This window comes from Coprinopsis cinerea (genome assembly GCF_000182895.1).
Source record: "Coprinopsis cinerea okayama7#130 chromosome 11 map unlocalized cont3.11, whole genome shotgun sequence".
In the NCBI taxonomy this organism is placed as follows: domain Eukaryota; kingdom Fungi; phylum Basidiomycota; class Agaricomycetes; order Agaricales; family Psathyrellaceae; genus Coprinopsis; species Coprinopsis cinerea.
Window position 1 is genome coordinate 45,673 of NW_003307534.1, and position 25,295 is coordinate 70,967.

Here is a 25,295-nt window from a genome sequence, read left to right on the forward strand (position 1 = left end):
TCAATACCAAGAAAACTGACATTATCATGGGTGGTGTGCCAACTTGAAGTGGCACTTACCAGAGTGGCTCAGGCCAATTGAACAGAATTCCGAGTGGCCAATGGTGGCTAATTAACCATTTCTTCCTCGAGTGCGAGCACTGAGGATGTCCGCTCCTTTAGAACCTCGAAGAGATGACGAGGTAGATATTCAGTCAGAGATATATCAGCTAGCTCAGATGCTTTCTGCACGTCCCAACTCATCCGAACCGATCTTGGCACCAGTCCAAATCCGCCACTCGTTAATTTCTGTCCTCGAATTTCTCCAGCAATCACTACCTCAGTCTACTTTACACCCAGCCATATCAGGCACTATTGCAGAGCCAGACTCTCGTATATCAACTACAGTCCCTCCCTCAATCTCTACTGTCAATCAACAATCAACCAGCTCGATACTTGAATCCACTAATCACCAACCTTCACTCACTCCGGAGCCCTCGGACATTCTGAACAACGTCAAAATTAATCGTAAGACGACCATCGGGGTTGTCTACAAGTTTGACCAGCCGGGAGTCTTGATTGAATACCCAAAGACATCTCCTGAAAGGGTCGGGTACTTACTGCGAATGAATCCCCTCAAGTGGGACAATCCGACCCATAATTTTGCGTACTCTCTCGGATACCCAATGTCGTGGAGATCGACGAAGTCGATTCAGGACAACAACCCCTTGCTCACCGATGGGAATGGGAATCATGTCCGCTTCTATGTCTCGCATACAACCTGTAAGTCATAGTATATCGCATTTCCATTGATTCTTGAACCTCCATCTCACATGTTATTGTTCAACTTTTTTCCTAGGTCAAGGAATCAAGATATGTCCTTATTCCGACAGAGAAAAGCTCTCACAGCCGCACAGAGAGGCTTCTCGCGAGGTAATTTCTTAAATTATCCCGGGTGGACAAATCAATAACCAGACCTTATCGTTAAGCTTTTGAAGGCTCGGTTGGAAGAAACTCGCTCATTTTTGGGTGGCACCAGCACCGTAGACACCAAAGGTCTTCGTTCAGAGCTCATACACCGAACACTTGCCTACTGCCATACACTCCGAACACATGGATGCTTTATGCCCAGTGCCACCCAGTCTGATATCATGAACATAGAATCTGCTTCGATCACAACCGATGATTTCCGCTCCCAAGTTGAAAAGGGGAGGCGTGGTCACCTGCCTCGTCCGACCTGTGGGGGAGACTTGGTGTTTGATCAGGACTCAAAAGGGAACTTCTATGTACGGTATGTACCCAAATAATACTTGAAATCGCATTAACTCTAATAAATTTTAATACAGATGCCAGTTCTATGCCCCTGATCAAGACCGTGATCATTTCGTCGATCACAGTCCTTCGAACGGACTGTATGATCTCGGTTATCTTCGAGCCCTCTTTGACAATGATACAGAGGCTATTGAAGAGATGGAAGACGACTTGTTTATATCTGACATGTCGTTCGCAGGATTTGATCACTGTAACTTCATTCAGAACTGCTCAAGCGTTAGAGTTAACAAAGATTGAATAGAAACACCTACAGGGAGTACCCAGATAATCCAGAGCCATCCCAGTGGACTATGGCTTCGCTGTTCAGACTATGGATAGTGCGGGTGAGGGGACGGTAAACAGGAACATTCTTGAGTTCGTCATCGGGCTTGTGCGTGGGGGCAAAATTCAAGCGAGAAAAGACAGTAGGCATTGTTGTGAGAACGAGAGACTGAGGTGAGAATAGGTGGACGTCGAAGGTGAAGTGGAACGAGAGACGAGAGTGGGCGGAAATGGAAACGAGTGGCTATGGTGAGGAAAGGATTCTGAAGACGACGTGTCCACTCGAGACCATTTAAATCCACTGGACCTTGAGTGCCACTCCGATACTTTTTTCCCTTTCCTTTGTTCTGCTTGCACAATCGGACTCGGACCTTCAGCTCACGAGGCCCATGTCTCTAAGCAATGGTTGTTTTTGAAAAGGTTCTATGTGACCTTTGAACAACCGTTAAGTTCAAACCTCAGAGCCTAGCCCCGGCCCCCAGGGTGTCTTCCCCTCATGGGCGCTTATTTGGAACCCATTGATGCGATATGATATACCGACGTGCTGGTTGTATTCCTACACTGATAATTCTAGACCGAGAGCGAAGCGACGGTGATTTGCATCAGTATAGTCGGTCGCTGCTCTGGTCCTCTGGATCAAAGAGCGGGCTAGGCGTCCTTGTCCTCTCCCGCGCCCAGCCGTGCCTGAATCGAATAATACTGATCGTAGTATGACTCACGATTTCGCCAATCAACCCTTTCACCACCTCGCCTATCACCTCTTTCATCCTCTGAAAGAGAACCCACCATCACCAACTATCAAATCCTGTTCCCTTGTTCCCGGTAATCTAGCGAGCATCCACCCTTTCCTCTCTTCGGCAACTTCCTGGCAAACATCTCCTACACTCAGTACTTCAGCTTCATGTCCGAACCGACCACGGGTAAACGGTCCTCGAAGTCCGGTTCCAAGAAGAGCTCGGGAACCAAGGGTGATTCCGACTCCCAAGCTCCTCCTGGTAGCCCCGCTAAGACGGAACCAAAGTCTACCCCGGCATCACTGTCTGGTTCGAATCAGGACGACGAATTCGATCTTGACCTTAAGCCTATGACGGATCTTAAGACAAACGAGCCAGTCTCCAACCCCAAACCCGACTCGCAGCGAAATGAACCGAGCGGTGATTTGCCAATCATCCCACTCGGATTGGTAGGTCAACCGCTACAGGCGCCTAAAAACTGGGCTGATCATTTGGTTCCAATCTTGTCTCCCTTCATCGGAAGCTACAGTCGTAACGCACCTCAAATCAAAGATGTCATCAGTTCTACCGAGTATGCCTCGCGAATCGAGGACGGCTTAACTTTAGGAGAAGAGTACTACCGGGGAAGTCTACTCCGGGTAAGTCATTCGCGACATCCTACACGATCGGAAATACGTACGAGTTTCAGAGAGGAGTACGACATGCTCAACGACTTTCTGACCAACGTTTTCCAATGCCCTACGGAATCAGGGAATGGATATTGTATCGATCGGAGTAAGTTGGTCCGTTTGAACACCCGTTGGCTTCAACTGAGAAATCTCTTCACCGATGAACTGCTGATGACAGGTTTGAACTGTTCAGCACCTCGTTGGGGACCTTATGGGTCTGCGACGGACATCTGGAGTGCGAACGACTTCGAAGTGCTAGCGATCTGCTATCGACACGAAGTCGAGTCATTCCTTTCTCGGATCCTGGATGCCCGAAAGGAACATGAGACCATCGTATCAAACGCTGGTGACCTCACTCGACTCGGGATTAAGCAGGAGCTTACGGGCGAAATGGGCGAAGGAAGGAAAGAGGGTGCGTCTCTGAAGTCTCCCTTTACCTTCAAACCATCGCGAGAGCTCACTAGCACTCCCAGAGAGGAAGGAGCTACCAGGAACGTCGCTCTCGAAACACCAAAATCGATGCGACAACCGCCTTCGACGACTCCGAAAACCGACGACCCGTTTGGTAAGAAGTCACGTATCACTTACGACACAGACACTGCCGAAGGAAGAACCATTCCTCCTAACTTCAGGACCAGAATGATGAGCGAAGACCCCTTCTTCAGAGGGGCACCAGCTCAGACTTCCAGTTCGCGTAAGTTCCAGGAGCTCTTTGGTTCACCTACTGACGATCGACTTTCGAATACCGGGAGTAAGAACCCGTTTAGGCGAAACGCTTATCGAAACCATTCCGAGGACGAAGACCATCGAAACGAACCTGAACACGAAGGAGAAGGCGACAATCCGCCTCCGTCGATCAATCGTTTCAATGGAAGGAGTGGCGGAGGGCAACCAGGAGATAGCAGCGACAGTAGCAGCAACGACGAAAGACGCCCGAACCGAGACGAACGAAGAGACCCGTTCAGGAGAGCCCGAAGAGAAGGGCGTGAATTCCACAGACGATCGGATGTCGAAGACAGGTTCGTACAATCAACGCGATCGGTTCCAGAGCCGCAGTTTGACACCAAACTCAAGGTAGACATTATCCCATCATGGGATGGGTCTCCAGAGACTCTGGTGCGCTGGATCACCAAGGTAAATCGTCTTTCCGCGAAATCGAAGACGGTTCATCAGCAGCTAGGCAATTTAGTCCCAGGGCGCTTTACAGGGAGCGCCGAAACGTGGTACTTCAGTCTTCCGCTTCGAACCCGCGAAGGGTACGAGCAGAACTGGACGACTCTGCGAAATGGGATTGCTAACTACTACATGAACAGGTCTTTCATCGAAAAGCAGAAACGACGAGCTGATCGAGCTCATTATCGACAAGCGGCTACACCAGGGAGACGCCCAGTGAGTACTTCATCAGGAAGGTCGAGTTATTGGAGTTCTCTTACAACTATTCGGATAGCGAGATGATCACTGAGATCATGAACGGAGCGCCGACCATCTGGACAAGCGTTCTCACCCCTCACCTATTCAATAAGTTGGTTGAATTCCAACACACTCTTCGATTCCACGAAGACCACCTACTGGCTCTGAACGCACGAGTAACGAGGTACGACGAACCCCTACCTTGGAAACGAGACCACGGCTCACGAAATCCTTTCGAATCTTTCAAGAGCGTTCGAACGAACCTTATCGGAGCGAGCAACAAGCTGCCAGCACCACCATTCCCTAAGGACGACAACAACGTCTCAAAGAGGAAGACCCCGGAAAGTTTAGGCGTGCGGCCTTGCAGGCACTGCGGAAGCGCAAAGCACTGGGACAACGAGTGTAAGTACGCACGACGAGCCCAGAAGATCGCACGAACTAACTTAGCTATGGCAGAAGAAGAGGACGAACTCGCTAACCAAGAATACGACGACGCGTATTTTGGATTGGATAGCGAAGATGAAGGGGATCAAACGGGTTTTTAAGGGACCCTCCGGTTGACGAGCTAGAACCGGGGGGTGGATCTCTTCAAGCTCTTGTAGCGACGAAGTCCATGTCCGTAATCACGAACCCATTTTTTAAACCCGACAATCCTTATCACCTTCAAGCGCTTAACCGAAAGGCTCGCGCAGCTATTAACCGAAAGATCAAGCGTAAGCTCTTCAGGGAAGTCTCGTTATCGTCCTTCCTAGCTAGTGGGAAGGTAGACGATAAGGAACGATTAATCGAACTCTTACCAGTTTCTCCTAAGCCTCCAGGGTGTGCATTTCTAGGGTCGAAGGCTACCGAAGTCAAAACACGCTTGGGCTCATTGGACGAATCGGAAGTATCGACTACTATTGACACAGGATCCGATATTACCCTCATATCGAGTGAAACCATCCTCAGAATGAAGAGCAGACCCAAAATACGTACAGGACAGCGAATCAAACTTGTCCAAGTGACTGGTAACGCCGTCATAACCGGGTACGTAACTCTGAAGGTTTACTTCGAAACCGAGGAAGGACCAGTGGTCATAACAGTGGAAGCGTATGTCGTTCGAGGAATGTCAGTCCCTTTCCTCATAGGGAACGACTTCAGCGAGCAATACTCGCTTTCGGTACTTCGATCGAACGGAGCGACGACTCTCATCCTAGGCGATTCGGGAAGGAAGATCTCGGTTACCGATAACCCCGTGTTCGCTCTCAAGGACTGTCAGGGACAAACCTGCAAGGTAACCGTCGATCCTCAAGTCTCGCAGAACAATTCCAAGGCAAGAGCAGCAAAGCGACGAAGGGTTCGATTGAAAGCAGCAGCAGCAGAAGTCCATACTCGCGTAACAGTGGTCATCCCTGCAGGAACCACCAAGCGAGTCCCTATCGTAATCCATAAGCAGTTCACTCTGCAAAGCGTCGAACCGTTCCTGGAGCGGGGAGCCGTCTATCGTGATTCAGGGAAGGAAGATCTTCTCTTTGGATGGACGGACACCTTGATAAACAAGGATAGTCCCAGTGTTCTGCTGTCGAACTTCTCATCCGAGCCAATCGTCGTTGAAGAAGCAACATACCTTGGGAAATTGGAAGACGCTACTCTCTGCCTGGAAAGGGAATGTGATTTATCCGAAAAGGAAAAGAAGCAACGAATTTGTCATTCGCGTCTCATTTCCAGCCTGGTGAATCAGGAACTGGAGGCTCAAGCTTCAAGCCTGCTTAACCAAACTATCTGGAAAGATCCCACTCACAACGAGGATGTCCTTACGGATGAAACACTATCGCGACCAGTCGAAGGAGGACCGAAGACAGCAGAAGTTCCTCCGCTAGACGTTCCATCAAGGGAATTCTTGGAAGTCGTGGACCTAGCGCCCGAGCTAAGCGCTCAAGAGCGCCAACGTCTGATCGAAGTATTGTGGAGAAACAAGGACGCGTTTGCTCTGGACGGTAAACTGGGAAATTACGAGGAAGAAGTGACAGTTCCTATGAAGGAAGGATCAAAACCGGTGTCCCTACCTCCTTTCCCCATGTCTCCAGCTAACCGCGCAGTCATCGACGAACAAATGGATAAATGGATGAAACTTGACGTCATCGAACCATCAAAGAGTCCTTGGGCAGCGCCGGTATTCATCGTTTATCGGAACGCTAAACCGCGCATGGTTATCGACCTAAGAAAGCTCAACGAGAGCGTAGTCCCCGACGAGCATCCTATCCCGAGGCAGGAGGAAATTCTTCAGTCCTTGCAAGGCTGTAAGTACTTGTCTTCGCTCGACGCCTTGGCAGGATTTACTCAACTCAGCATCCATGAAGACGACAGGGAGAAACTCGCGTTTCGAACGCATCGAGGACTGTTCCAGTTCAAACGGATGCCCTTTGGGTATCGGAACGGGCCTGCCGTATTCCAAAGAGTGATGCAGAATGTGCTATCCCCTTATCTTTGGCTGTTCACCCTGGTCTATATTGACGATATCGTTATCTACTCAAAGACGTTCGACGAGCACTTAGCGCATGTTGATCTGGTTTTGAAGGCAATCATGGAGTCGAAACTCACGCTGTCACCGGATAAATGCCACTTCGGGTATGGATCTATCCTACTACTGGGTCAGAAAGTCTCTAGACTCGGACTGTCGACGCATAAGGAGAAGGTTCAGAGCATCTTGGACCTGGAAACACCAAAGAATGTGAAAACCTTGCAAACCTTCTTGGGCATGATGGTTTACTTCTCCTCTTACATCCCGTTTTACTCGTGGATCGCACACCCTTTATTTCAGCTGTTGAAAAAAGGAACAAAGTGGGAATGGAAGGCCGAGCATCAAAACGCGTTCGAGCTCTGCAAGGAAGTACTCACCGAAGCACCCGTGCGCGCTCACGCCATGCCTGGAAGACCCTACCGAGTCTACTCAGATGCTTGTGACTTCGGATTGGCGGCCATCCTTCAACAGGTACAGCCGGTCGAGATAAGAGATTTACGAGGGACAAGGACGTACGACCGATTGAGGAAAGCGTTCGACAAAGGAGAAAAGGTTCCAGTTTTGGCGCAAACCATATCCAAAGACGTCAAGGATGTGCCCGAAGATGTCTGGGCCAGCGACTTCGAGAGCACCACCGTCCATATCGAACGAGTAATCGCCTATTGGTCAAGGGTTCTACAATCGGCAGAAAGGAACTACTCTCCGACGGAGAGAGAAGCTCTAGCACTGAAAGAAGGGCTGGTGAAGTTCCAAGTATATCTGGAGGGAGAAAAGGTACTCGCCATCACAGATCACGCCGCCCTCCAGTGGAGTCGAACCTTCCAAAACGTAAATCGTCGGCTCTTGAGTTGGGGATTGGTGTTTTCGGCCTTCCCAAACATGACGATCGTCCATCGACCAGGAAGGGTGCACTCGAACGTTGATCCAATATCCCGACTTCGCAGGCGCATACCCGATCAATTGAGCCCGAACGTTACAGAGAACAAAGGACTCACGTTGAACGAGTCGGATGGGCCAATGAAAGACATGTATGAAGCGTTATGTCCGAAACTCGAGGAGAAAGTCCTCTCTCTGATGACCCAATGCTTAGAAACAGAAGAGCTCGAGGACGTATCCCAGAGCTCCGAACCCATTCGACTCACTGTTAGCACTTCAAAAGGGGAAGAAATCAACTCCAGACTCGAACGGGCAGCTCGGAATCACTCACTTCTCATTTCCGTGGACCCTACAGAGCTTACACGATGGAAGGAGGCGTACTCAACGGATTCTCATTTCACCAAAATCCTGAATCATCTTCAAGAGAACGACCCAGTCACCAACCAGAGGTATGCTCAAAGTGATGAGGGGCTACTCTACTTCAACGATAATCTCGGAAACAATCGACTGTGCGTCCCAAGCTCGCTTGTCAACGAAATCATGAGCGAAATTCACGATAGAAAGACCGAAGGGGCTCACGGAGGATACTTCAAGACCTACAACCGTGTTGGAAGCACTTACTACTGGCCCGGAATGTCACGAACAATCAAACGATGGGTGGAGACGTGCGATGTTTGTCAGAAGACGAAGCCTAGACGACACGGACCTGTCGGGCACCTCCAATCCATCCCTATCCCTACTCGGCCCTTCGAAACTCTTACTATGGATTTCATTCCAGATCTACCAACAACACCCAACGGCTTCAACAACGTATTTGTAGTCGTCGATAAACTCACCAAATATGGTTTCTTCATCCCAACCACAACAACTCTCGACGACGAAGATAGCGCTCGACTCCTAACCAACGAAGTCCTCCTCAAATACGGTCTACCAAGGCAAATCATTTCCGACAGAGATCCCCGATGGACTAGCGGATTTTGGAAAGAAATATGCCGATTACTGGGCGTTAAACGGGCGCTTACTACTGCCTACCATCCTCAAAGCGACGGACAAACCGAGATCATGAACCAATATCTCGAGATCGCGATCCGAGCTTACATCACGCCAAATCGAACCAACTGGGATGAACTACTCAAACACCTAGCCTTCTCATACAACACCTCCGTTCACACAGCTACAGGGTTCTCCCCTTTCTACTTACTCCATGGATTCCATCCTGCAACCGAAAGCTCGCTTATGCACGCCAAGGAAGGAATTGAAAGACCAGGGGAATCACTCAGCGCCACCGACGAACGAGCTCAGGGATTCGCGGAAGCTTTTGCAGCAGAAAGGCATCGCGCTCAGGAGGCCTTAGCACTCGCTCAACTGTCTCAACAACGGGATTATAACAAGGGAAGACTTGCTAAGGAATTCGAAGTGGGAGATCTGGTAGTGATCAACCGCGACTCGCTCGAGCTCGGAAGAACAGTAAAGGGCAGAGGGAAAAAGTTGGACCCTAAATACGAAGGACCCTTTGAAATCCTGGAAAAGATAAGTGCCGTCGCTTACCGATTACGGATGCCGGTGTCCTATGGAATCCATCCCGTACTTAACATCGCCCACCTGGAGAAGTACGAAAAGTCGCCGACGGAACTAGGGCCAAGAACGAAATTGCGTAAACTCCGAGCAGACTTTGACCAACTGGAAGAAGTCGAAGTGGAAAGAATCGTGGACGAACGAACACGCAAAGTAGGAAGCCGACAAGTCAAAGAGTATAGAGTCCGGTACGCAGGGTTCCCGCCGGATCACGATGAGTGGATGAGAGAACGTGGTCTGAAAAACGCGCCCCAAGTCCTGAGAGATTGGGAAGAAGAGCGACGAAGAATGAAGAACAAGATAGCCGACCAGACAAAGAACGAGAAACGTTTAAAAGGAAGACGAGGAGGAGGAAAGAGAGCATCAGTCCAGCCGTCTTCGACCTGATCTAGCTGCCTTATCAACGCTCAAAGCCCTCTCGCTATAACCCTATCTCCCTCACCCTTCCTTATTCGCATTCCCCAACTCGAATCATCATGCCCGCCATCACTCAATACGACCCCGCTCTTCCCCTTTTCCAACCAATCGGCAGAACCAACAACAACATTACCATTAACCCTATTGCATGCCCTGTCTACCGCAAACTGTCACACGATGATTTCCTTCTCGCCGTCGACGCCAACGGGACAGAAACTGCATGTATTCGACAGGAGACCGCTGTCTCTTTATGGACGACTCTCAAGGACATCGGGCTTGCAATCAACAAGGCCGGAAACCCTGGACGAAACGAAGCGGTTCACCTTCTCAATCAGTACTACGAAATCCCGCACTACAAATTCGACCGACTCGGATTACAGCGCCCGCTCATTCTCGATCTCGTCCGACCCAACCTTCATAACATCTTCAACCCGCTTTACGCTTGGGGACCCAAGGAGTACCTGACCAAGACCTACCAGGCTCTGCAGATCGTCGGGAGGGTAGCCCTTCGTTGGATCGACGACGCCAAGAAGGTCTGCCAAGAACTCGGACCCGATTGCGGATGGGACTGGGAGGAGGGAAACGAGATCGAGGAGGAAGCGCCACCCATGCCCATTCAAGCCCACCCCCTTAATCCCTACAACGACCTCACCACTCGGGACCCACGGGTACGACCCTACCCAGCGCGCCAAGAAATCCGAAACTCGACCAACCGCGATCTGATTCTTCACCCAACCGCCTCCTCAGCTGCCCGTGCTAACATGCAGATCGTCGTGCATCCCAACCGATCCAACGCCGCCCGCGCCAATAACAGTGTCACCATTTATCGACGCGGCAACAGAATGGCAAGAGCCAGCGCTTACTCGACCGACGGATCAGAGTACGTCATTCGCAACGGGAAACAGACCAACACCAACTTCTGAGGTGAATCAATGCTCGGAAAGTGGGGGGGGTATGTTGTAGTATGTATCAATGAAGTAACAACTTACCTTCGTGACTCTTACTTTCCTCCCATCTTATCTACATTCCTGTTTCTTACCCTTATAAACAAACCCATATCTCAGTGACGACTTCACGACTTTGTACATACGCTTGACTTTATCACAATGTTTGTTACTATTTATCCTAGAAGGCCTCGCCTTCATCTTGACTGTGTTTGTTCTTATTTAACTTACACGGTTTCACCTTCGACACCTTGACTTTCCCAGCGCCCTCTGGAAGCGCTCGGAAAGTATGAGAACATCGTAGTGAGTTCTGTATCACTCTAGGTAGAAACCATAACAATATAATAGATCGCCCTTCGACTAAAGGACGACACCTTTTTCTAACTTCAAACTTGACTTGCCCTTGAGTAAGAATACCGTACGGCTTCGCGCTACGGATTTGAGTTTGAGAATAGAAATCGATTACCTCAGCATTTACTTCGCTTCGTGAAACTACGCTCAGTGAGACTCTTGATTACAACTACGACTATTCATTATTGTATCACAACTGTAAGCTGGTAAGGTTCTATTGAATTAAGTTGAGTTGTCTTACTGTCTTCACCCCGAAGACACCAACGTTTCGACACCTCTCAACACAACGATGGGCTAAGTCTTTATGCGTAACATCAGGCGATGCCAGAAATAGTCCGTCATGGAGTGTGAAATCTGTCTACCTATGAATTAGAGGTAATCGCCTTCGTAAACCTTACAGTCCTCCAACAATCGTCCCCACCGACCGCCACTCCATTTACTGATCTCCTTCCACTCCTCGCTCTCCTGTCCTAAGACCTTGGTAACCCACATCAAATGGGCGGCCACAAGGAAGTCGGCGAAGCATGGCGCATCGCCCATGACCCATTTCCTCAAAGTGCCTTCCGAGCCCACCTCCACATCCTCGTCCGAGTCACCGAACCACCTCCCAAAGACCTTCCACACGTCTTTCACTTTCGACCATTCCTCCACCCTCTTCTCACCCTTCGGCACCGCCTCCTCTAGGGTCGTCCCAAACCACGCTTCCCTCGTCGCTCGGAAGTACGGCTTGCTTTCTTCCTTCACCACTTTGATCGTGAGGGGAATTACGAACTGATAGAGGGGCATGACGTCCTTGGTGAACGCATGGACGAAGGCTCGGATGAGACCTTCCGTTCCAGGTGGAATGAGGCGGGGAGCGGAAGGGTACTGCTGTTCGAGATACTCGGCGATGACGAGCGATTCAGAGACGACGCGCTTGGTGGAAGGGTCGTAGATGACGGGTAATGTCCAGATATCCCCGCCGTCTGGCTTTTTGATCGTGGGTTTCGCACCGATTTGGGCACAGAGAGATTGTACTTGGATAAAATCGACCCAGTCGGTGACGAATGGGAGCTTTTTGAAGTTGAGTGCGTATCTGGATGGAATTTTAGTTTCGTTGTTGAAACCGTAAGATGAAAAGAGTACAAACCGAACCTTCCAAGTTGAAGGCGAGAACGCATGTCCTGGTGCCTCCGAGTACAAGTCGAAGAGCGTGATTTTAGTTTGGTCGAGATCTTCTAGTTTCATGGCGCCCAGTCAAGTCAAAAGTGCTCAAGTCGAGTTATGGGGGTGGCTCCATGGTTTTCAGTCGATTTTATATACTCTTCCTGTGATACACATCTCATCGCTCCTCAAGCGCCAACGGCTCCGTGATAGAAGAGTCATTTGCAAAGTAGAGAGTCAGTCCGGGCCCGATAGAACCAGTCGGATCGATAGGCATCGGATGCAGAAAGCCTCCACGTGGCGCAGAGTCAAAACATAGTCTGAGCGGGGATGATACGAGTACTCTATTCTAAGCGCTCGCTGCTGGCGCCGTGGGCGAGCCGAATGGAGTGGCGGTGCTAGTGAGTCGGCCCGTGGAAGCCGTGCTGATCCGAGTACAATGCCCTGGCAGCGCCAGGAATCGCCCGAGGCAGGAAGCCGGTCAGCGACAATCCGAGTGGGTGAACGGCAAAACTACCAACACTGGCTTCGAAAAGTGGGATCACACTTCGCGGAGATCCCTTCACAGGGGAAATATCACTGTCTCAGTGTGCGACAAAAGAATGCAACAAAACGCCGACTCTTTCAAACTTCATTGTTTTCGACCACTCTTCCTCCTTCATATGCCTTCTCCCCGAAGTTCTACCAGAGCCATATCTTCTCATTCGCTCCGTGAGCCAATTGAGGCGCTTGTACTAGCCCGCTGCTGGTACACCAAGCCATTGGAAAACGCATAAACTAAGGGTTGATGTATGGAGGCATCCTATAGATGATTTGGACGGCGTCGATCAGCGACATTCGATCGAGGGCAACACAAAGAGCCAATCCGCTTACCTGCTTCTCGTTTTGCACGCTTCCAGGAAGCTGAAAAGCACCGGTGAGGTAACGTTACCGTCGGCAAAAGGACGATCCACATGCGTTGACAAAGATAACTGCCAGGGGTATTAGTGTGGGCACCCGGAGACTAAAGCTCGGAGAGACATACCTGGTACTGCCTCACGTTAGATTCCTCCCCACGATAATACAACAAAAGCCATCCATGCCTCTTCGCCCTCCGAAGCTCGACCGACTAGAAGCACTGGCGCAAGTCATTTGACTTGATTCACCCTGTCGTTGGAAAGTCCGAGTTCCTTGTCCAAAGCCACCTGCGTCACTCCCAAGAGTAAAGGCAGGAAAACGAGTCTGAAAATTCAATGATTTCGCTTGCTGTCGAACGACGTTAGAGGGAAATGAACATACCAAGCCGGAATGATATGCCGTTGAGCGGCGATATCGGGAGAACCACCCTTTCGAAGGGAACATGGGTGGTTCGTGAACGAAGGAGGGCCTGTGCGCAGAACACACCGTACCATCGAGTACGATATAAATAAGCTCGTGTTGCTTCAACAATTCCCAATTCGAAGGATAACTCACCCTTTCGAGTTCCCCACCTCTCGAGGTCAGTCCAGCGTAGCGCAATCCACTCGAAACAATGCGACTCTTTACCTCCCTCGTAACCCTCCTCACGCTCTACGTCTCCTTGGCGGTTTCCACCCCTCTACTCGCGCCCCGAAAGGCGTGCGACCCCAACGCTCGAGGGCCATTGTTGAGGTTGAGGCAGGAAGCGGCAATCAAAGATTTCGCAGAGATCTTCCTCATCGAGAAGAATCCTCAGAAAGTCTTCGACAAATACATTCCTGGGTGCGTCTAGAGCATATCTCCTCTAGTCTCCGAGGCCTAATAGTGGTTTCTCTTACCAGCGAGTACATCCAACACAACCCCGACGCCCTTTCTGGTCGCCAACCAGCCATCGACTTCCTCAAGGATCTCTGGTCGACGCCTGGTATCCGCTTCGCCAACATTTCGGCGTGGGCTGGTGAAGGATTTGGGATGATGCACTATAGGATGACAGCGCCTGATTTTGACTACGCTGTCATGGATAGGTGGGCCAACTCTACTGAGACTTGTTCCTCGAGTGAAGCGCTGACGGTGATGGTTCTTAGGTTGCGGTTCAAGGGAACGTGCTTCAACGAGCACTGGGACGTCCTGCAAAGGATTTATGGCAACGAGACCAATCCAATTGCATTCTTCTAAGTTAGACCCACGAAATCATCAATACTACTGATTAGACTGTGTCGAATGAACGGAAACCACAATGCTACATAGGATTGTCCCATATCTACTGGGTCAGCGGGGGGGAAAATATCACCATTGTTTACGGTGTACCTGGGGCAGCTGGGGTCCTTGCCTCCCTCAAGGTGAAAGGCCCAGCTGGCCACCAGTGTATATACCCAGCGGAACTAAGCCCTCTCCGACGACGTACCCCAGCTCTGGGTCGACCACAGTGGCGCACCGCCAGGGCTCCCGCGATTGTTTGCCAAGGACCACTGCTTGTTTGCAACCAGTGGATAATCTATTTGACACTGTTATGCACCATCTTCCACCGTTTATTCGGTCCGCGTTTGTTTACCTAGGACCACTGCTTGTTTGTAGCCTGTTAGCCTTCGGCTTCTGCAGACCATATTTAATTGGCATTGTTATGTATCATCCTCTGGCCGCGTCCGGACCGAAGCAAGGGGCTTGCTCCGAACCTAGGCTCAGCGTGCGCCGAACCTCGCGCTAATTAGTTCGTGCGTATCCGCAGTTACAGACACTTGTCCACCCACACCCCCACACACGCGCTTGATCTGTGAAGATATACACTAGATACCCCTCACAATGTATCGACTGTCGACGCACAGGCCCGCCCAAAATGTTTCCGTACAGGCCCCAGAATCTTTCGGGCCTCGGCGCCTCGACCCCAGCCAGGCTATGCCATTCAAAGGTTATTTCTAACGGCCCAACTGGGGTCGACTACTGAATGACCTCAACCCAGCTCTGGTTATCGACCTGAAAACTTGACGCCTGGCCCAGCTGCTGTTCAGTTTGCAGCAAGGTGCGATCAATCCCTCAGTACTTTGACCCCAGCTCGGCTATGCCACACATGGATTACCTCTAATGCCCCAGATAGGGTCCACTTCTGTTCAACGGCATCCCAGCTGTGGCTACCAACCCAAGGACCTTGACGCGTGGCCCAGCTGGGGTTCGTGTCGCACCAAGGAGCGATCAATCTCCCTGGACTTTGACCCCAGCTCGGCTATCTAACGCATCGATTATCTCCGATGTCCCAGCTGGGGTCTACTTCTGTTCAATGGTATCCCAGCTGTGGCTACCAACCCAAGGACCTTGACGCGTGGCCCAGCTGGGGTTCGTGTCGCACCAAGGAGCGATCAATCTCCCTGGACTTTGACCCCAGCTCGGCTATCTAACGCATCGATTACCTCTGATGCCCCAGCTGGGGTCTACTTCTGTTCAACGGCATCCCAGCTGTGGCTACCAACCCGAGGGCCTTGACGCGTGGCCCAGCTGGGGTTCGTGTCGCACCAAGGAGCGATCAATCTCCCTGGACTTTGACCCCAGCTCGGCTATCTAACGCATCGATTATCTCCGATGCCCCAGCTGGGGTCTACTTCTGTTCAACGGCATCCCAGCTGTGGCTACCAACCCGAGGGCCTTGACGCGTGGCCCAGCTGGGGTTCGTGTCGCACCAAGGAGCGATCAATCTCCCTGGACTTCGACCCCAGCTCGGCTATCTAACGCATCGATTATCTCCGATGCCCCAGCTGGGGTCTACTTCTGTTCAACGGCATCCCAGCTGTGGCTACCAACCCGAGGGCCTTGACGCGTGGCCCAGCTGGGGTTCGTGTCGCACCAAGGAGCGATCAATCTCCCTGGACTTCGACCCCAGCTCGGCTATCTAACGCATCGATTACCTCTGATGCCCCAGCTGGGGTCCGTTCCTGCTACACAGAATCCCAGCCGTGGCTACGTAACGTCCAATCACTATATGATAGATCAAATACATCAGCAAATATCACGGCATCCACATCACGCAAATCCTCGACACGGGTTTCCTGCCAACTGGGAAACGACAGCGCACCCAGTAACACACATGTTATGTGATTACATCCCAATTCTAAGCCACATTTGAAATTCGCCTGGTATGACGCTTTCGTCAATATGGTCGGCTGTTGACGACAAGGGTTAAATCTGGTTAAAGGGTCATGCGATAAGGATGGGAAGAATTCCCATGCGTGTTCGGGTGACGCTCCGATGCCAGATGGGGCAGGAGCATGGGGACCCGATCGGATCACACTGGGCGTACGCCTGTATAGCACCCACCCCAGCTGGGATGACCGTCGAGGGGTGTGAGCCAGATGTCCCAGCTGCGACCGTTCCGCCTAAATGACAACCCAGCTGGGACGGCGGCATAAATCCACCGCTCAATTAGCACAGCTGGGACCCGTTTTACAATCCCACCCTAGCTGGGATAGTCCACCAATATGTCAAATCACTTTTCGCAGCTTGGCGACATTTTCCACACGTTGGAACATACTGGTGATTACATATTTGTCGCCCATATAAGACCACGAAGGAAAACGGACATCTGTGATTTTTCCCCCCACTTCCACATCAGCCATGTCATCCGAGACCACTACCCCCCAGGCCCCTCCTTCCCCCAAATTGATAACTTACCTCTACGAGTTCTGGGAGTATGTCAGCTCTATCGAACGCTGGCCCGAAGCGTACCACGCTCATAACAAAAAAGACGTGATGTCTCTCTCGGTAAGCTTCCTTTATTTGGTTTCATTTATCTCACTCACTCACCCGAGCCGTAACAGAGGCGGATTTTTATGCTGTCCACCCAGGAGAAGTATCGAGACCCCAAGTATATTGGGGAATCGATATGGGACTGGTGGCGGATCGCCAGCACCTATATCACCTCCCCAGAAACCTGCCCCCTCGCAAGCATCGCGGTCGCAGCACAAAGCAAGCCTCCCCTCCTTGCTGATCACCCTCGTCCTCCCAACCTCGTTAACTATGTCGAGAACCAGATCCGCAAGGAAGAGGAAGCAAAACGCAAGGCTGCCGCTGCCCAGGTGAAGACTGCTGAAGCCCCGATCGCCCCCCCTCCGGCCAAACCCAAGAAGGCGGCAGCGAAGAAGGCCTCCAAGAAACGCGCTACCTCTGAGGCTGGCGACGACCCCCCTCCAACCAAGAAGCCCAAGGCATCAGTGCCTGGCACCAACAAGGTCTGGGTCTTGCTTTATTGCTATCGATCAATTTACCTACGAATAAGCTAGGCTGGCACCGTGACGACGGCTCTGAACACCGATGTCCAAGTCCCTAAGGAGGAAACGGCGGCCTCTATGGTAAGTCACAATTGATACTGTGTTTGGGTGCCATCACTGAAACTTTCATCGCTCTGATCCAGTCCGGGGCCCATGAGAGTAAGCCCAAAGTCTCTTCACTGGTTGAGCAACTGGGAGGCGGCTTCCGCAGCGTCAACGACCTCCCTACGGGTGATGTGCGTCACGATCTTCTAGCATTTCAGCGTCAACAACGAGACCATATCCCCAAGGTCAATGAAGCACTTGCTAAATACGAGACGATGCTCGACTACTGCACCAGGGAAAGGGAGGAGCGGCTCAAGTCTCAGAACCAGTTTCAAGCCTACGTGCGGCACGCGAACATGACGACAGAAACCCACGAGTCCCACTTCACCTCCATCTTTTCACGCCTCGGCAGATTGGAAGACCGCGACAACGTCTTAACTCGCATGTTTGCTGAGTTAACAGCTATCAAGCAACATCTGAAGGTGAGTTTTCAAGCTATTACATTGACTGCGACTGATACGCTTCCCGCTCCCAGTCTCCTAATCGCACAGATCCGTTCGACGATTCCCTGATTGTGAACGCCTTCGATTCTACATTCCCTGCGATGGGAGCCTCCTTAGCGCTCGCACACCCAGGGCCGTCCCAAGGCCACATCAGCGGTGCATCGCAGGCGTCTCAGTCTTCTACCTCTATCGCCTATAACACCTTCACAAACTCGTCTGGAACTACGCGGCCCCCTCAAGCGTCACAAAACCCCCCTATCCCTGCGCCATCGATCTTTGGTACCTTCTCTGACTCTACTGCAGTTTCGCACCCCTCGACTGGAGTTCCGCCGCCCCCACAAGCCTCCCATTCGACCACCTCCGATCGTGCCCCTTTGGGCCGCGATTCCTTCAGTAACTCCCCTTCCATGTCTCCCATCTTCAACACCTATACCAACCCCCCTAATCCCAACGCATCCAACACCTTCACCAACCCAGACTCCGGTGTTTCAACCACACATCCCTACAGCGTACAAGGGAGTATGGACACCATGTCCGCGACCTCACGTAGCAACGATTCAGTACATCAGCTTCCTCCTTTGCCTGAATTCAAGGATGAATGTAACGATACCCCTGATACTCAATAGGCGTCATTTATTCCGTATTATTTTTAACTAGTTCTAATTTATTGTACTTCAACAAGATCCCTGCTTTCTTTACTGCTGACGTTGATATGTGGGTTTCATATGTGAGACGACCTATCTGTGACTATGAAAGTGACCTGACCCCCGCTGGGGTATCGCCTTTGGGGACCAGGTTTATGGCCCAGCTGTCGTGATCGTGAAATCGAATGGTCCCCAGCTGGGCAATCACCTTTTGGGATATGTGGAGTCGACCCAGCTGTGGTGACCATCAAATTGAACTGACCCCAGATGGGCTTTCACCTTCGTGGATTAGGTCTATGGCCCAGCTGGGGCTCGTGGGTGCCATCAGAAAAGATCGACATATGTACCACCCAGCCGTCTTGAACGGTCGATCAGTACCGAAAAACTATGCTTCATACCAGATACCATATGGCCAAGAGATGTATTCTAATCACGTAGTTACATGCATTACAAAACCAAAAAAAAAGCGACAAAAAGGGTGTAATTGCACATTCTAGCCACAAGACCGACGCACGATAAGGGCCCACTGGACGATTACTTCCCCGATCGTTTCCGAGAAACCACCGGTAACTCGTCATCGCGGCGCCGTTTTGACCTGCGAGTTTGTCTGGGTGAATCGACCTCCTCTTCCACAACATTCAGACCGACTAGCATCCGTGGGCGTCCACGGCTGCGAGTTGTCGAAGGGGGCGGCTGTGGTTGGTTCCGGATAGGCGACAAGTCACCAAAGTGGTCTAGCGATGGAGACGGGGACCGCGGGGGGAGACCATTGGTGCCCAGTGTGGTCAGGTGTGCGCCGGAGGGTGAGGGTGACCGAAGGGGGCGGGTTAACACAGGGGAGAAAGGCGGCTGAGACCCGAACTGGGAGAATTCAGGCGACGGTGACCGTGTCGGGCGATCATCGCCCGAACGATCTGGATGGTGGTCAGGCAATATACCACGGCCGCCAAAGTTAAAACCGTCCGGGATAACCGGGGAAGGGGATCTCGCAGCAGGTACCACGGGAGGAGGTGTGTGAACATCGAACCGGTCACAGAAAAACGGTGAAGGCGAACGGAATCCGGTAGACACCAAAGTTTCGGTGGGAGGCGATGGAGAACGATCTACAAACACTGTCAGATAAAGCTGTAAGAGATTGAACAAAGAGTTACCTGGTCGTAGTAAGAGGTAGTCGATGTGTCCTCCTGGACCTTCATCGTCCGATGTGGTCACCATCCTTTTCTTGGGCTTCTCGGCATCCACGAACATATATCCCGTAAAGTTGTTTGCAGTCGTAGGACCCTCGTAGCACCTCAATGGAATTTGATCGAAGCAGAAGTCATGGTAAATTTCGGGGTCCTGCTGGCGTGCGTAGAGATGGTCGTACACCTTCCTGAGGTTCGTGGCACTCATCTTGCATGGATCGTGGAACACGTCGGCAAGCCTCTTCGGAAGGTACTCGGTGCTGATACACCGAGAGACATGTTCCTTGAGGGCCGTCCAGGGCACACGGGGTCGCACGAAGTCGAGAGGAACAGATTCTGGAAGAGGATCGTCACCTTTGGCGATGACTGTCGCCAAGAGTGTTAGATCGGGCGATGAGAATGGACAGAGCACCCACCGAAATGCCGAGTGAAAAAGCTGCGAAGCTGGTTGGCACGCCACACCGCGGGTTCAATTCCACGAGGCTTGGTTGAGAAAGCGGGGAGGATCGGGGTGCCGTCGGTGTAAAGGTCCATCGGCTCGAGCTGCTTGTACTTGGAAAACACGGCCTTCGTGGCGGGTGCGTTGGGGTCAGCGTCCTCTTGGTTGTCGAAGACGTTTCCAACCCAATTGCACCAGTCGTTCAGGAGACTTTTGACTTGGGAAGAGTACGCCTGACTGAAGGATTCGTCGCAGCCGCCCAGTTCCTTGTTGAGATCGACGTCCGCCCCAATTCGCGTCCCGTCAGGCTTTTCGTAGCCGATAAACATAAACACTCGAGCGTTCATGTCGTTCAGAAGCGCGACGACGAAGTCCAGGCAGCGTGACCTCAGCAGGCGCTCAGCAACCCTGATATCAGGAAGTTAGTTGGCGAAGTATGTTCCACTTGCTACGGGGTACGCACTTTCGTCGCTCAGATAGCGGAGGCCCCTGGGACAGCCACTCCGTGCAGATCGCCTCGTAGTGACACCTCTCCGCAGTCGTGGTCACCTCCCAGAGTTGAGTCGTAGCTGTTTGGTACTTGTCGAAAGGACGTACGATCTTCTTCTGACCTTCGACAGACTCCAATTCTTCCCATTCCACATCGTCTTCGCTAGGGATGTAGTCGAGATCGAAGGAACCAGCAGGGATGATGGTCTCGGGGGATTCCAGCAAAGTACGCAGGTTGGGGGTGGGCTTCTGGTTCACAATCAACTTGGCGAGATACATGATGGTTTGTGAATGGTGGTACTGGAATACAAGGCGAGTGGTCCAGCGAATACCCCAAGGCCTGCGCTGAGGGCCCCTGACAGTGTGAAGATTTCGCTGGATGTACCCCTCGATCGCCTAAAACACGGTGTAAAGAATCAGCATATCGAATCCAGTCTTGACAGTCCATCGCACTCACCGCCTTTAGATCCGAAGCAGCCTGGCGAGACATAGGCTCCCCCTTGATCACCTCTCGTTCTCCCTTAAGAGTACGCAAGCATTGTTCCAAGATGGCCGCCTTGCCAGTCTTCCCTTTGGCGTCACGATAATCCTCGAGCTTTGAACCCAAGTACGCGACCTCCGTTGCTCTGAGATGGACGACCTCGGGATTGGTGGCAAATTGGGCGCTGGACATTTGGAGCAAGACCATCGAGAAAGGTAGGAAAAGTTTGTGATTGGTGGTGGAAGGGAGGGAGAGGAAAGGGGTGTCGCAAAAGAAAAAGGTCGCGGAGCATTTCAACCTGGCGGGGTCAATATACCAAATGTGTACTGTCAGATACCGAGATCGCAGCCCCGATCACGTCAGTGTCCACTTGATGTTTAGTTCAACTCGGCGATCGAAGCGCCCCTGTACTCCAACGACAACCATCATGGCGATTGGGAAAGGTCAGATAGCTGGATCAGGCAGCACCTCCAAAGTTCAGGCTATGCACGGGCGCCTGTTCACTAACAAGCGCTCGAAGAAAATCCAACTTATACCGGCACTTCCGTCGCCCAAGAAGCCGCCGCCATCCCCACCCAAGAGGAAACAAAAGATCTCATTCCAGCCCGCTGCCGTCGAGCAAGGCGAATTTGTACAGATTCAGCGAAATATACAGAGTTCAGCCAACGCGAATCGGTCAAAGGTATCACCTGTTAAGCTTACAACGAAACATGATCTCTCATCGCTAGTCCTGTAGGATTCAAACGACTATATGGCCGAATGGATTCCAAAGGTCCGCGCCTACCTTAGCCATATCGTTGGACGGGAGGCTTCCCCTACCGTCCGTACCTGCTCAAGGTGCTACACGAACGAATCCCCGACATGGTGGCGTTGTAAAGAGTGTCTAGGGACTCCGCTTTTCTGTCACCTCTGCTCTGGCGACGCGCATATGGAAGCACCTTTCCACAGAGTAGAGACCCTAGAGAACGGCTTTTTCCTGTCTTCGTGGCTCTGGCAATGCGGGGTAGTCGTCGATCTGTGCCCTAATAAAAAGTGCAGCGATTCCGTGCATCAATCCGACATGGAGGAATCTGGCGACGAGTTAAATGATCCAGAGCGAGACTGGTTTGACACCGACGATTTCACCTTCGGCGCTCGGCCCCAGGGACGATACCATCGAGGCAACCGTGTCCTTGTTTTTGTCCATACAAACGGAGTACACCACCTACCCGTTCACTTCTGCTTGTGCGACAATGCTCCTGGTGAAGAATTCCAACTTCTCTCCTTCGGTTTCTATCCAGCAACGTCGAGAAACGTCAGAACAGTGTTCACGTTTCCTTTGCTCGACGACTACCTCCTTCAAACTTTGGAGTGCTTCACATCTACCCACCACTTCTTCACCAAACTCCGTCGCATCACCAACGAGCCATTTCCAGCTACAGTCCCTGTACGTACCAAACCCGATTGCTCTGATGCTTCCTTGCCACTTAACCATGTTTCTTCAGGACAGAACTAGGGAGCTGAGACGTGTTGGGCGCCAATGGAGGCGCCTAAAGGAACTCAAGCGGAGTGGGTTTTCTCACGTGGATCGTGCTCCGGGGAAAGGCGAACTCGCACTATTTTGTGCAGCGTGTCCACAGCCGGGTGTTAATCTACCGCCTAACTGGAAGGATGACCCCGAGCAATGGAAATTCACGCGAAGTTTCGTCGCCGATGGTAACTTCACATGTATCCATCGAAGGCTGCGCACTCCGGAGGACTCAGATGTCTCGCTGAAGGATGGAGAGGGATATATCACGGAGAAAACATCTTACGCAAAGCATTTGGCGACGTCTACAGAAACAACGGAGGTAGGCATCGAAGATACTGGATTACCTGTTCGTATAACTGATGTCCCTGTCAAGCCCCCGACGTGTCACGAACATCGGGCAATCGCCGACAAGTCCAGGCTGAGGAAAGGCCTTGACGTGACAGGCATTGGAGCCATCGCCTGCATGCGACATGGAGCGTTTGCTCCAGGCAGTGTCGTCGACTTCCAGAAAGGGGAAAGGTATGGACTTTCGTTGTCACTTACTCCAGAGTAGTCAGAGCTGATCGCCCGAAGGCACATCAACATGGATTACGCCCTCTCGGAGGCGCTGAAGCTTACCGTTTCAGACGAAATATCAAAGGTCCTCTTTGTTTACGATATTAACTGCCAGTACAGCAAACACCTTCTCAAACGCCTGCGAGAAGGGGAGTTTCTCACTCTCCGTGAGGACCTCGTATTTGTTCATGGCATTGGACTATTCCACGTACATGGGCACCAGGAGTCGTGCCATGCGCGTTACTCCTTGACCTTCATCGAAGGGGCTGGGGTGTCGTCAGGCGAGATCCTTGAATCGCTTTGGGCTGTCGTGAACGAGGTGGCCCGAGCAACCTCGACCATGTCGCTCGCACATCGCACAGAGGTTCTGGACGCCATCCTTGGTGATATTAATTGGAAGAAGTTAATCCAACTTGGTGAGAAGCCTGTTGACCGAGTCTTCGTTTATGCTGACCTTATTTCAAGTACCAACAACTTGCAAGAACTGGCTCAACTGTCGGATACAGCTGAGCGATGCTCGCGAGGCGTTTGAACTTCTAAATGAGACCGCAACCCCTGAACAACGAGCGAGGTGGAAGGAGGAGCTGGACGAGGCGCAAAGGAACAGGCTCAATGACGTCTCCAGCATGGACATCCTAAACCCCAAGATTAACAAACGTAGGTCCTTCCTTCTAGGCCGATTATTCTAGGAGCCTTACTTCGCTTGAGCCCCCACTATGGCCAAGGTGCGCACCAACCTAATGGAAAAGGAGAAACAGATGGGCGCCGGAATCGGCGTAACGTCCTGGATTGCCTTTGGTATAAAAATACAACAGGCTCAGTAAGTATTCCTTCAACGCAGTAGATCCCACCTTTGAAAGCCTTCGATAGAATGCGCCTCAAATCTTTTATACGCACCTTGCCCAAGAACAAGACCGACGAGCAAGAACTCGAGATATCGAAGAGGCGAGAGCAGATTTACGCCGATATTAACAGTTTCTATGAGACGGCGTCTTCTCTATTCCCGGAAGGTGACTTGACTAGCCTCAAACTCGATGAGCCTCCCCCGAACCCCATCACCCTCGACGATGACTACGACTCGGACGAGGAAATCGAGGATGACAACCCGTTCTCGCTCGCACAGAACCAGATCGAGGATGTGAAGATACCTTTGCCGTCTTCCGCATCCACAATCGAATCAGTGGGATCCTTTTCCCTGCAGGGCCTCCGTCTTGCTCAGGAGAAGGAGTTGAAATTGCGCATCGCCCAAGCGGACGATGCATTAGAGGCTGTCCGGGTAGAGATTGGCCATAAATCTTACCTCTACCGTTCCAACATTCGCTTGGCAGAAGGCAAGAAACAAAAAACGCGCGGTTATACGGCAGTCAAGTCGGTCAACAGAAGTATTCGAGACCACGTTCGCTCCTACAACCAAGCGCGATGGGCAATGCATCGTCTTGGAGCCGACGACACTCTCAAGCTGCGCTATCGCGCCATCAAGCCGGAGGACACCAGAGCTGTTACTGCAATCTACAAGCCGAACGCTCGAGGTGAACGTAACAAGCCGCTCCCATGGATCTGGAACATGGACGTTGCTGGCGACTCGACCAAATCCGAGTATCTCGAGGAACGTGAGTGTCAATATTCCACGCCTTTATGTCCAAAGCGTAACATGAAGTTCTATATCAGTCTATAGGGTCAACTGGCTACGTGCCCGCTCGCGTCTGGATAGGTGGAGGGAGGAGTATACCCTTCTATCTTCTGAGATGCACTGGATACTCAATTTCTTCGAAGCGAAGCAGAGAGACTGTAGGTCGTGGGCACAAGCTGTTCCTGAATCTCCAGGACATGTCGCCTACGCCAAACGACAGGAGAACATGTGGAGACTAATGTATGTTCAAGCCGAGAAACTTTTCACGAAGACGCGTAATTCGGTAGAATAGTAGAGAACTGTGATTAGAAGGTGTAACCTAATTCGTTGGTACAACTGCGATGCGTGCAAGAGTGAAAGGTCTACACAAGAAACGACGACAGCGAAGTCCTCGGAATTGCTGGATATGAACCACTACACACATGGCAATGAGCTAA

General features: G+C 51.5%; 8 protein-coding genes across 8 annotated transcripts; 6 read left to right on the top strand and 2 right to left on the bottom strand.

Moving 5' to 3' along the window:
- Positions 1–743: 743 nt before the first annotated feature.
- On the top strand, positions 744–1,628 carry CC1G_12042 (hypothetical protein; the record flags this gene model as incomplete). The annotated part of the gene is made up of 4 exons (XM_001839527.2): positions 744–761; positions 1,140–1,269; positions 1,325–1,390; positions 1,564–1,628. 4 exons carry the CDS (start codon positions 744–746, stop codon positions 1,626–1,628), a joined length of 279 nt encoding a protein of 92 aa, XP_001839579.2.
- An 844-nt stretch (positions 1,629–2,472) lies between these two features.
- On the top strand, positions 2,473–4,928 carry CC1G_15639 (hypothetical protein; the record flags this gene model as incomplete). The annotated part of the gene is made up of 5 exons (XM_002910166.1): positions 2,473–3,079; positions 3,152–4,107; positions 4,163–4,229; positions 4,287–4,362; positions 4,421–4,928. 5 exons carry the CDS (start codon positions 2,473–2,475, stop codon positions 4,926–4,928), a joined length of 2,214 nt encoding a protein of 737 aa, XP_002910212.1.
- A 4,882-nt stretch (positions 4,929–9,810) lies between these two features.
- Positions 9,811–10,674, top strand: CC1G_12611 (hypothetical protein; the record flags this gene model as incomplete). The annotated part of the gene is made up of 1 exon (XM_001839531.2): positions 9,811–10,674. One exon carries the CDS (start codon positions 9,811–9,813, stop codon positions 10,672–10,674), a length of 864 nt encoding a protein of 287 aa, XP_001839583.2.
- A 741-nt stretch (positions 10,675–11,415) lies between these two features.
- CC1G_12612 (hypothetical protein) lies at positions 11,416–12,273 on the bottom strand (the record flags this gene model as incomplete). The annotated part of the gene is made up of 2 exons (XM_001839532.1): positions 11,416–12,121; positions 12,176–12,273. The coding sequence occupies 2 exons, from the start codon at positions 12,271–12,273 to the stop codon at positions 11,416–11,418; spliced, it is 804 nt and encodes a 267-aa protein (XP_001839584.1).
- Positions 12,274–13,699: 1,426 nt separating this feature from the next.
- On the top strand, positions 13,700–14,301 carry CC1G_12614 (hypothetical protein; the record flags this gene model as incomplete). Its single annotated transcript, XM_001839534.2, has 2 exons — positions 13,700–13,908; positions 13,968–14,301. 2 exons carry the CDS (start codon positions 13,700–13,702, stop codon positions 14,299–14,301), a joined length of 543 nt encoding a protein of 180 aa, XP_001839586.2.
- A 2,424-nt stretch (positions 14,302–16,725) lies between these two features.
- On the top strand, positions 16,726–18,552 carry CC1G_12615 (hypothetical protein; the record flags this gene model as incomplete). Its single annotated transcript, XM_001839535.2, has 5 exons — positions 16,726–16,872; positions 16,929–17,339; positions 17,391–17,459; positions 17,522–17,905; positions 17,959–18,552. The coding sequence occupies 5 exons, from the start codon at positions 16,726–16,728 to the stop codon at positions 18,550–18,552; spliced, it is 1,605 nt and encodes a 534-aa protein (XP_001839587.2).
- A 552-nt stretch (positions 18,553–19,104) lies between these two features.
- On the bottom strand, positions 19,105–21,355 carry CC1G_12616 (hypothetical protein; the record flags this gene model as incomplete). Its single annotated transcript, XM_001839536.2, has 5 exons — positions 19,105–19,673; positions 19,722–20,120; positions 20,171–20,601; positions 20,657–21,078; positions 21,140–21,355. 5 exons carry the CDS (start codon positions 21,353–21,355, stop codon positions 19,105–19,107), a joined length of 2,037 nt encoding a protein of 678 aa, XP_001839588.2.
- A 235-nt stretch (positions 21,356–21,590) lies between these two features.
- Positions 21,591–25,150, top strand: CC1G_15640 (hypothetical protein; the record flags this gene model as incomplete). The annotated part of the gene is made up of 9 exons (XM_002910167.1): positions 21,591–21,845; positions 21,900–22,589; positions 22,648–22,992; positions 23,047–23,192; positions 23,247–23,644; positions 23,694–23,885; positions 23,937–24,048; positions 24,099–24,838; positions 24,897–25,150. 9 exons carry the CDS (start codon positions 21,591–21,593, stop codon positions 25,148–25,150), a joined length of 3,132 nt encoding a protein of 1,043 aa, XP_002910213.1.
- Positions 25,151–25,295: the final 145 nt, after the last annotated feature.